The 11,227-nt window shown below is 41.7% G+C and overlaps 1 protein-coding gene across 5 annotated transcripts; it reads left to right on the top strand.

Moving 5' to 3' along the window:
* The first annotated feature begins 640 nt into the window (after positions 1-640).
* LOC102064566 (leukocyte elastase inhibitor) lies at positions 641-9,227 on the top strand. Of its 5 annotated transcripts, none has more exons than XM_074544703.1 (7): positions 641-847; positions 2,146-2,321; positions 4,355-4,492; positions 5,291-5,408; positions 6,005-6,147; positions 6,832-6,999; positions 7,727-9,227. In XM_074544703.1, the coding sequence occupies exons 2-7, from the start codon at positions 2,154-2,156 to the stop codon at positions 8,126-8,128; spliced, it is 1,137 nt and encodes a 378-aa protein (XP_074400804.1). In that variant the 5' UTR covers positions 641-847; positions 2,146-2,153; the 3' UTR covers positions 8,129-9,227. The 5 variants fall into 5 exon arrangements, with proteins under 5 accessions (XP_074400804.1, XP_074400791.1, XP_074400808.1 ...); XM_074544690.1 differs by lacking the exon at positions 641-847 and adding an exon at positions 937-956; XM_074544707.1 differs by lacking the exon at positions 641-847 and adding an exon at positions 996-1,042.
* Positions 9,228-11,227: the final 2,000 nt, after the last annotated feature.

Genomic DNA, 11,227 nt, shown 5'->3' with positions numbered 1-11,227 from the left:
ACGCGAGGTGCTTACTTGGCTTGCCGTGAATTATTGGTTGGCCTTGAAAGGATTTCAAGGTATTTTAAAGGATACCAAGGGGTTCCCTAGATAACACTTTTATTTTTTCTGGCCAGCACTGCAATGCTTCCTCTTAGTTTTTTGCACAGGTTGATGTCAAGGCTTGGTGGACATTATCCAAAAGGTGCTAGATGGGCCTATTCTTTATTCAGTGCACAGCAACCCAGCTGTCTCAGGTGAAGCAAACAAAAGCATTATGTGCAGGGGAGAGGGATGAGACCCAACACTTTTGTCACCGGGACACATGCCATACACTGCAGTTGAAGGGCTGTGCACCTGAAGCCAATATGGGCAGTATAGTTGGGGATGTCCCAAATACTGATGGAGAACAAAGATCGTGATAAACCACAGAAAACTCCCCAATGTAGTTACTTTCTTTGAAATTGAGAAAAAAAAAAGAAAAAAGTGAAGTAACTTTATAAAAGATGAGTGTAAAGAGAGACACAGGATGGTAAGGCAGAGAGGAGCCTCCTGGGCAGCAGGGGTGCGCTTTCCCCATGGCTCTAAAACATCTGGATCTCTTACCGCTGGGGCAGGGTGGGGTTGTTGGTTAATCCCTCTCCCGAAGCTCCCTCTTCTCTCCGCCGGAGGATCGGGGACACACGGCCGGGAGCGGCCGCGGGGTGACACCTGCCGGCCCGGCCCGCCCTCTCTCCCCGCCCTGGCGGGGTCCCCGCGGTGTCACCGCTGTGCTGTCACCGCTGCGCTGTCACTGCGCCGCTCGGCTCCTTCCGATCCATCCCGGCCCGTCCCGTCCCATCGCAGCCCGCTCCGCGCTGCCCGGCAGGTAGGCGCCCAGGCGGCCCTGGGCTGCGCTGGGGCTCCGCCCTGCCACGGGAAAGGGACGGGAACGGGACGAGAAGGGGAAATGTTTGCTGTCCGCCTCGGCGGGCGGGGTCTGCGCGGGCTGGGGGGCGCTTCTCGGGCAGCGGGGTGGGCGCTGTCGGACAGCTGGGCTGGGGGAAGGCGTGCGCAGTGAGGGGTGGGTAAGCGAAAGTGAAAGTACGCCTTGGGGCTCGGGGTTGGGTGTTTTTGGGGGTGTTGGTGGTCTGTCTTTAGCCTACAGCTCGGTAAGTACGCCGCAAAGCTGCCTGCCAGACAATGTTTATCTGTCTGGCACGGAGGAAGCCGATAGTGATGATTTGCAGTTGCTGTAGAAAGTCTGTGCAGGAAACATCCAAATTTTAGTGTAAACTCCTCCACGCAGTTGCGTCCGGAGGAGAGAAAGAAACAAACCGGGACTCGGGCTGCAAGGGAGCGCAGAGCAGCCGGGCTCTGAGCTGGGCGGGCAGGAAGCTGGAGCAGCATCCAGCTGGTCCTTCGCTGGGGTTCGGTGCCTGATGCGGCCCTTGCGCCTTTCAGCCTGCTCCCGAGCATCTTCCAGAAACGCACCGCTGCTCGGTTCTGTGCGTCGCTCGGGTCCCCTCAGGTCACCTGCAGCCCCGGGACCCGGGCTCCCTGCCCGAGCCCTTGGGGCCGCCCAGCCCCGGTGGTGCTGGATGCGGCGGGCAGGCAGCTCCGTGCTCCTGGCAGCGCCGGGGACAGCGGTGCTCTGCTCTCCATCGCTGAAAGTCAGCATGCACGGAAGCCTTTGGCAGGGTTGGCGCCGCTCAGGGACATGGATTTGTGGCATGAAGGCAGGCGGGTCACTGAGAGGTGCCTGCACGTTCCTGAGCAGATACTTTGAATATCCTCTGTGCGTTACAGAGGAGCAAAGGGAATGCTGCAGGAGGGAGAGCCCTGGCCTGTACTGGGTCTGTGAGGCTGAGGGACTTTTGCAACCCTACCAGCACGTATAATTTCAATTTCAGATCTGCATGAAAGGAATTTTTAAAAAGTAATGTCTATAAAGTTAGTATGTTAAGGAAGGTCGGCACACAAAATTAACGTGGGAAAAATCCCCCTCTTTTTCCATGTGACTGACTTTTTATTTAAGAATAAGGTGCACTGATGACAGTATTCTTACTGTTTCTGTAAGCAGCTGCATCCAGTTCAATCCAATCTTTACTCTGTGAGTCACACAAGGTTAGGCAAGGTGTTTGAAGAATGTTTCCCAGGGTCCTTATCAGCTGTTTTACTTTTCAGCTATAACCATGGAGAACCTGTCCACTGCCAACAGCAGATTTGCACTTGATCTGCTCAGAAGGTTTAGTGAGGCCAACCCAACAGGAAATGTCTTCTTTTCTCCTGTCAGTATCTCTGCTGCTCTGGCCATGGTCCTTTTGGGGGCCAAAGGTAATACAGAAGCCCAGGTGTTGAAGGTTAGTAAAATAAAATGGTCATTAATTTTTAATTTTATTTACATTAAAAAGGGTTGTGTTTTAGAGAAGAGAAGATGAAATGAGGGTGTTTTTGTTTGTTCAGGACAAGATTTCTGTCATGCACACTCAGTTTTCCTCAGACTATGCAGCTAGTCACCCTCTGCCTACCCTGCTCCAGAGCCCTCTCTATATTTTCTACTGCCCTTGTTGTTAATTTAATTTCAGTAGTTAATTCTTGACAGAAGAGACTAATTACATTAGTTAGTCTTCTTTTAAATTTATCATAATTTCCAGCAGCAAGGCTCTATGAGTTTTCATGAGACATTTTGACAGACTATTACTTTATAATGCAAGATCACCAATGGTATGTTCAATTTCAATAATTCTGTGTGTTTTTGTAAAAAAAACAGTAGCATTCTATAATTTAATATCTAAAGCTATGATGATACATGGTGATGCTACCTAAGTACCAATCTCTCACTTAACAGGCACTCAGATATCTCAAAGGAGCTAAGTCTTCACGGTGATCCTTACCATAGCTTTAGGGTAGGTAGGATAGTTTAGAAAAACCCTTAAATATTATAAAAATGGTGCACATAGGCATATGCCAGTTTCTCCTGAAACCTCTGTCATGGAAAGGACTCAGTCACTGTTATTTTTGCACCCTGGTTAGGCTAATGCCTGCAAAAAGGTGTGGGAGTCTCCTCATTGCAGTCATCCTCATGCATTTGCCTATGAATAATTTCACCTTTGTATTCTGGACTTTAGGAGGGACTGTTTTACACTGTTGAGTTGCTGGGCTTACTCAATAGAATTACTTCCCCACTACTTGTTCAAACAGACTTTGAACATATTTCATGTAATCAGACTGACAGCCCCACCTAGGATAAACCTACTGACAGCACAAATCATGCAAAAGGAACTTGGGGGGAAAATAAATGTCGTTCAACCCAGTCATCCTCAACAGGGCATGTTTCTGTACCACAATACTTCACTTATGAACCCAGTGCTAATTAAAGAGGGAGCGATTAGCGATTGTCAAGAGCTGTTTGCAGGGACAAATTTATTTCCGGGGTCATAATTCTATTGTAAGGTTGCCTCTGTTGTTCTTGCTCAGCCATGCACCTGTACAGCACAGCTTGTACTGAGGTGGTTGGCAAAGCCTGACCAAAAACCCAGTGAGAGAGAAGGCTTTCCTTTGATTCCAATCACTCCTTCGCAGCACAATCACAATCACTCCTGGGAAACAAACACATGGGTTAAATTTGAATATAAATTTCCCTGCTTTGGTGTAGCCATCCCTGATCCCTGTCCATGAGGTCTGGCAGCTTCTGCTCTCATATCTTTAAGCCCTGGCCAGTTAGCTTGCCTCTGGAAGAGGAGGTACTTATAAAGAGATATTGCAGTAATGCACTTGATCTTAAACCTAATACTTACTTTTTATATATATATATAAAGTGTATACGTATAAAAAGCATATGTGTATATATATGCTATATATATAAAGTATATATGAGATATATATATATTTATGAAGTTACATTTTCATAAAATTAAAAAGATAATTGCTCTAAGTTTTCTTAATACCTCAATTGTGATAGCGATAATTGTATATTGTGAAAATATACAACCCCATGTCCCCTTGGTCCAAAGGGGGAACCGAGAAAGCAAAAGAGTCTCCATGGCATATCTCTCTTTTTGATAACTCACCTGGGAACAAGTTCTCTCCCACAGAGGAGGGCCCACAGAAATGCAGACAGGACTTGGGGTTGTGATCAGGAGCTTGAGCTGTGACTGTGTATAAACCAGGATCACAATACAAGTGGCTGACATGGGCAATGTAGCACCGAGGGACAGTTTGACTCATTCTTTGAGATTTACAGAAGTCTCTTCACAGCTTCCAGCTTTTATTTTCTCTTTCTTCAGCCTACCTACTGGATCCTACCCTGCTGCATCAGGCCTATCCTACAGATTCACAGTATGTTCTTTTAAGACAGTATTAACAGCAGCTAGTTCATTTCTTTTTATTTCAGACACTTCACCTTGACAAAGTTGAAGATGTGCATTCAGGATTCCAGGCTCTGACAGCGGAGATAAACAGAAGCAATGCTCCCTATCTCTTGCGGCTGGCCAGTCGGCTCTTTGGAGAGAAGTCCTACAGCTTTCTGCAGGTACAGTTGTGCACATCAGGATGGCACATGCTGGGATCTGGGGAAAAGTGCAGCTACCTGAGTATTTATGAAGTAGAGCTATTTCCAAGCCTATTTCTAAATTTTTCTGGGAAGTTGACAAAAGTGCTTAATACTTGCTGTGTGCATTTCCATAGCTGTGTGCCTCTCACCTGAAGGGTGTAACACAGCAAACCCTTTGCTGTTCCTGGTCACTTCTGCTGTTCTTGTCCTCAAGAGAAGAATCACTGGTTTATGTTCTTAGTTTACAGTAACTATCATGACATCCCACTCTGTTGCAACCAGCTTTTTAGGTTGCAGCCAGTTCTGTTCCTGTTGCAATCAGCTTTTTAGGATTTTTATCAGAGTAGTACCACATAACTTTCCATCTTTTTGAAAACACTATTTATTTGGGAGGAGATCTCCAATATGGTTTAACAACATGCCCCTTTGCCAGTGAATTACAACTTTGTGTGATATTTTTGTCCCTCTTCAGCTGTTTGGGAAAGTTTTGTTTTAAAGCTGTGCTTGAGCCTGTTTCAGGACAATGATAGGTAAATATTGCAACAGGTGCTTACCTGTAGTAAGCACCACATCAGCTCTAGACATGGCTGCTGTACTGTGAGGCTTGTTCTAAGAGTGGGGAAAAAAACCTGTTAACTTCAGAATTCCCCCAAGCAACACGCTGTTAGAAACCCACCTCAGAGTTGGTGACAATCTGAGCACACCTTATCTACCTAGTAATTAGATGTTTTCTTATCTGCATGCAGTGAAAGCTATTCTTATCATTCCAAAATCTAGGATTTCCTGACTAATACACGGAAATTATATGGAGCTGACTTGGCTACAGTTGATTTTCTTCAGGCTTGTGATAAAGCCAGGAAAGAAATTAACCAGTGGGTTGAGGAGAAAACGGAAGGTAAAATAATTTTTTGTTAATAACTGGCAGGGTTTGATGTATTGGGAGAAGGAATGAGCTTTATTCTGTGCTGTCTTTCAAACAGTTTAATTCTGCCCTGGTACACTCATTTGATGCATGGACAGAGTCAGAAATTACCTAAGCAAGACATTTAAACAGTTCCATAAGTCCTGAGAGTTTTCCATTCTGTTTTTGTGTTCAGGCCATGAATGCAGGAGAGATGGCTAAACATGGAGATGTACACATGAATTGCAGAATTTGTCTGTTTTGATCCATATATATATTGTATAAATATTTCTAAATTCAGTATTCCTTAATGTGGGCATTCTGTAGCTCTTGTATGAGGAGTAGATGAGTTGCATGTGACAGTTTAGACTAACAATATTACATTTTCATCAAATCACTGTATATCAAAAGCTATTGTAGTGTGTGTTAAGAAAAGGTATGGTGAAGTAGTGAGATAGGTACTAAAATTTTTACAGGATTGGTTTTATGTTTGTAGTATTTCTATGGCATCATTTTCTCAATGTATATTTTATATGCCATCAACTTACTCCATGATTCTGTTCTGACCCTTTTTTCTGCTGCCTCTGAAGGCAAAATCCCCGATTTGCTGGCTGAAGGCTCAGTTGACAGCATGACCAAGCTGGTACTGGTGAATGCTATTTATTTCAAAGCAAACTGGGCAGAGAAATTTCAAGAAGCTGACACCACTGATGCACCATTTCGATTAAATAAGGTAATACAGATACGTGTTGGTAGGACATATCTAATGAAAAGGTCTAATAATATAGGTGGTAATGTGAAGCATTGCTTGCAAATGAAATACTTTAAAAATACAAAGTAATTTATTAATATTTAAATTATTTTTATGGGTTTTAGTATTTTTCCATATTCAGCAAGCTATTTGTTGTCTTACTTACCAGAACAGTGTTAGAGACAATTCTCACCTGTGGTTTAGGACCTGGCAGGGTTTCTGTCTGCAGCAGATCAGCAGCTATGAACTGTGTCTGTGAAGATAGGTAAGCAGTCTTAAAATGACAGGACATTTTGATTAAGCCCCATCTTCTTGTTCTATATGCTGTTTATATTAACAGCTTTACAAGTTACTGTATGCAGTCATCTGCTTTATGCTAAACAGAGTTGATCTTTGTGGGCTTAAAATTTTCATACAGCAGTCTGATGAAACTGTTTCGGTTTCTGTGAGGACTGTGCTATAGAAGCCAGAGCAGAACCAATATAATACAAACTCATTATTTCTTCAGAAGAAATCATTATTGAACAGGCAGTCACAAGTTTGAAGAAAGTTCTATAAAGGAGGATAAGTGTTTACATAAATGCGGTTTTAACTTACTTGTCTTCTGTTGGTTCTTTAAATGAGTATTTCCTTAACTGTTACTTTTGGTGCCTTTTATCCATTCAGAATGAAAGAAGGACAGTAAAAATGATGTATCAGAAAAATAAATTTAATTTTGGATACGTCCCTGAAGAGAAGATCCGTGTTTTAGAGCTGCCTTATGATGGAAGAGAACTTAGTATGATCATCCTGTTACCTGATGACACTGAAGAGGACTCCACTGGGCTGCAGAAGGTGACCCATCTAAGCCAATGCAGTTGTTCATTATTTTTAAGTTTGGCCATTCAAAATGAAAGCCTTGGTGAACCATGTTCTCAGGGCACCAGATCTATCTGGTGTATTTTTAGACAACTCTCTACTAGTACAGCAATAAAGAATAAATGGATGTACTGCATCAGGAAGAGAGGTTGTGTTCTAATTTTGTAGCTTGTGTTCATGTGTCCTCTGCTGAACTGAATGAACTATGATGGAGGCTGAAAACAGAGTTAACTGTGAGAATTACCTTGCCTCGTCCATTTGTTTTTAATGACTGTCTTTCAGTAGCTTTGAAAGTCTTCCTTTTCTTAACCATAAAGTAGTGAGACTGTTTTCCATTAAATGAACAGCTACTTTGAGCTTTCTGATTATGATTTTTGTTATGTGTTTTTAATTAGGTAATTCCATTTAGTTAGATGAAACACTAAGAAGATTGGCTTGCTATCAGTGCATGACTTTCCCTTCTGTACACTGCAGCAAAAAGCAAATGTCTGCCTTACTTTGTGAAGTAAAAACTGCACTGACTCCACCTAATTTAAATAGTATTTGTTTAATCTCTATTTGGCTATCAAAGATATGCATATGTTCATTTTTGCATAGCTGCTTTACCCTCATATAATGTTCTATAAATAAAGCCTCATAAATGTTACTGAAAATGAAATACTAGACTGGTGATAAGTAATGCTCTCTGTCCTTTTAATTCTAGATGGAAAAGCAGCTTACCTTAGAGAAGCTCCAGGAATGGACGCGTCCAGAGCATCTGTATTCCGCTGACGTTCACGTGCGTTTGCCAAAGTTTAAGCTGGAGGAAAGCTATGACCTTAAATCAGATTTAGCTGCTATGGGCCTGCTGGATGTATTTGACAGTGGCAAGGCTGACCTGTCGGGAATGTCAGGGGCACGTGACCTCTTCCTCTCTGCAGTTGTCCACAAGGCTTTTGTGGAAGTGAATGAGGAAGGCACGGAAGCTGCAGCTGCCACTGCTGGCATTGCTATGCTCTGCATGGCCATAGAAGAGGATTTCAACGCTGACCATCCTTTCCTTTTCTTTATTCGCCACAACCCAACACAGAGCATACTTTTCTTGGGCAGATATGCTTCCCCATGAAAGAAAACTTAGCATTTGCAGCAGTTCCTGCTGTTGTTAATGAAAGTTCCTGAACAAGTTAATCCTCCTGTTGTGAGTTCCTAGTAATTTGACTGAGATTCTGCCTTTCCATTTAAACAGCCCCAGAGAGAATGAAGAGTAATTTATTTTTCTTTCTTGAGATTCACATAATCTTTAATTGAACAAGGAAAATCTTGGAGTAGAAATAAATTTTCTTGGAAGAAATGCATATTTCTCAAAGCACAGTATCGGCCTTTTGCATCCTCACATGGGTTTTTGTGTGTCTACAGCTCCCCATTGCTTTGCACAGTCACTCCTTAATAATCCACTCACTCCTTATGCATAAATACTGGGTTGTTCTTGCAGAGCTATCCCTTCACTAAAACCTTTCTTTACAAAAATACTGTAATAAAATTGTTCTGGGCACCAAAAGGCATGTCTCAAACAGCTGGGTATAACCAGTTCTGTCATGAAATAGAAGGTCAGATAACATTTGTTTAGAGAGGTCTATTAATAGAGAATGGATTAAGCTATTTAAACAAAAGTAACCCCTTGAAGCTAGTAGCCAGAAAAATTGCAACACAGCTTTTGAATGAGAATGAAAAAATGAGTAAGACTTTAGGTGACATAGTTGAAGAGAATTTTTAAAATTTCAATTAAATGTTAAAATGTTTCAGGGATTAGATATTTTAGGTGCCTTTTTGAAAGTTGAGAAGGTGCCAATATGGCATTAGATTCCGGCCAGTACCTCTGTCATTCCCAAAAGATACTTCAGTTTCCCAGAGGAGGATCTGCAAGAAATACCTGATGTTTCTCTTTATGTACAGTGATTCTGCATTTACTGAGCTGACTTCCACTACCTCTTTATGCAGAAACCTCTGTTACTGTACCACAGCCTTATTCCTGGTAGCCAGTTACATACTGTTATGTTCTGTGTTTATTTTCGGAGGTTATTTGCTTGTATCTTCGGTACTGTAACATTTACCTGTACAACCTAAGCTCTGAATGGGGCACAATAATTTATATAATTGCAAACTGTATTTTAATCTTGTCCTTAAGCAACAAATAAAAGTCTTTAACCTAAACTTTTGTTCAAAATGGCAACTTTTTTGCATACAATTTAGTATTTCAGAGTACCAAAATCACTGTGTGAAGAGTAGAGCCACAGAAAACTACTGGCACAACTGGTGCAACTGGCTGTCTGAAGTTGTTCAGAGTAAGTGAAAACACTGAATACCAAATTACTTAATAGAAGAGATGATTGCATGAACCTGCAGCTTTCCCTGGAAGTGTAAGCTGAGCTGCTCACCCCCAGAGGGAACAGGGAGAGTCATGGTTTTATGAAATGGCACAAGATCTTGGTCTGCAATACCTGGTTGCAAAAGCTCTGGTAGGTTTGCAGAGGAGAGTGTGTATTGCAGCCTGCAGATGTGAATGCAATACTTCTGCACCCAGTGCTTCGAAAACCCAATGCCTGGCAAACGAAAAGTACTAGCACAAAACCCATGCAAAAGTTTGGAACACTTTGATGTTCTGTTTGTTCTGAGTTTCTGGGCTTTGTTCCAGCATTTTAGCAAAAAAAGCTGGTGCTGCTGTAGATGGGGTTTGCAAAGCAAGGCTCAAAAACTCTATTTTAATTACATTCTTATCTTTATTTGCACGAACTCAGTCAAGGCAAGATACATGACTGAAGGCTTTTAGGGCAGCAATTCAGAAGAAAGATAAAACCTCACATAGTAGTACAAATCAGCTTTATGAGGAGACTGATGTCTGTATTTATTGTGTTGGTATCAGCATTCAGTAACTGAACTGTAACTCAATTACACTGAGACAAGTTTGGTTTTCTACAGACAGGGTGCACAAATCTCAGCAATAAGAATCTCAATAAAATCACTGAAACATTTCAAAAAACCCAGCATCCCTACTGGCCAGTATTCCCCTCCCATAATTTATGTTCCACAATAAGATAGTTGTGTTTTTCCTTAATACTCCATGTTTTTTTTCCTGTGCTCTTGTCAGAACAAATGACTGACAAGGGCTGACTCCAACAGAGAAAACTGGCATGCTATCTGTATTCACAGTTCTAAATAAAAATACGCTGCTTCAATTATCCTCTTGAGAAAGATTTTGTTTGTAGAACTACTGAACGAATACAGGCCTAAGTCCAAAGCAGGGTAATTTTGAGAAGATGTTTTAACTGAGTAAAATGGTAGAAAATGTAATTTTAATGGGTTAAAGAGATGAAAGATGAGAGACTGAAACATCAGAAGTCTCAATATAAAATCAGGAACTTAGCCTTAGTCTTAGCAAAGCAGCTAAGGATTCATAAATCCACATACACCACATAAAAAAAATTCTGCTTGCAAAATCTTTGGTTTACATTACCCTTAGGAATGCAACATTAAAAGTCAGCCTGCCTGCAGTTAAACTTCATAGGAGGGTATTGCCAAATTCTTGAGCACGTTGAGTACTTGGGTACCCTGTTCAAAACCAATATGCAACAGGCTGCTGGTTTGAGTAGACAACATGTGAGTTTCTTCCAGTGAAATAGAGGATTACAGTAGCTGGATTTGCCCCTCCAATTTGGCCTCTCCCAAGCAGACCAGCCTTTATATAACAAGACAAAACTCTGAGGAATATTTGTTCACTGTGCTGTGATGAGTAATCCAGACTTTGTACTTCTGCTAACAGACTTCCTAGGAAAGCCTTTTGGTTTTGTCATTTAAACAGAAAAACCACCACCACCCACCACAAATTGTCTGTCTGCTTTTTGTCTGATTCATACAGTTGAAATTGCTCATCCTAGGAAGTACATACCATAGTGTGGATAAGGAAAACAGTTATCTCTGCATTTTACGTCACTTTATAGTACAGGTAAATTTACTAGATAAATTTACACAGATGAGTTAATTCAGAGCATGTGTAGCTATACTTTTGCTGTTAAATGTTTGTACACATCTACGTATGACCAAAATACTTGTAAAGTTCATAAACCTGATCAAGTCTTGGAGATAGATGGTTGAGTTGATTTACTATGGTTTATTACAGAAATAAGACCAGTCTAGTTCTCTTGCACCTATTGAGATAAAAAGGTACAAT

Source organism: Zonotrichia albicollis, chromosome 1 (assembly GCF_047830755.1).
Source record: "Zonotrichia albicollis isolate bZonAlb1 chromosome 1, bZonAlb1.hap1, whole genome shotgun sequence".
NCBI classification, from domain to species: Eukaryota; Metazoa; Chordata; class Aves; order Passeriformes; family Passerellidae; genus Zonotrichia; species Zonotrichia albicollis.
Note: the sequence above shows the minus strand (reverse complement) of the source record. Positions and strands in the feature narration are given on the sequence as shown.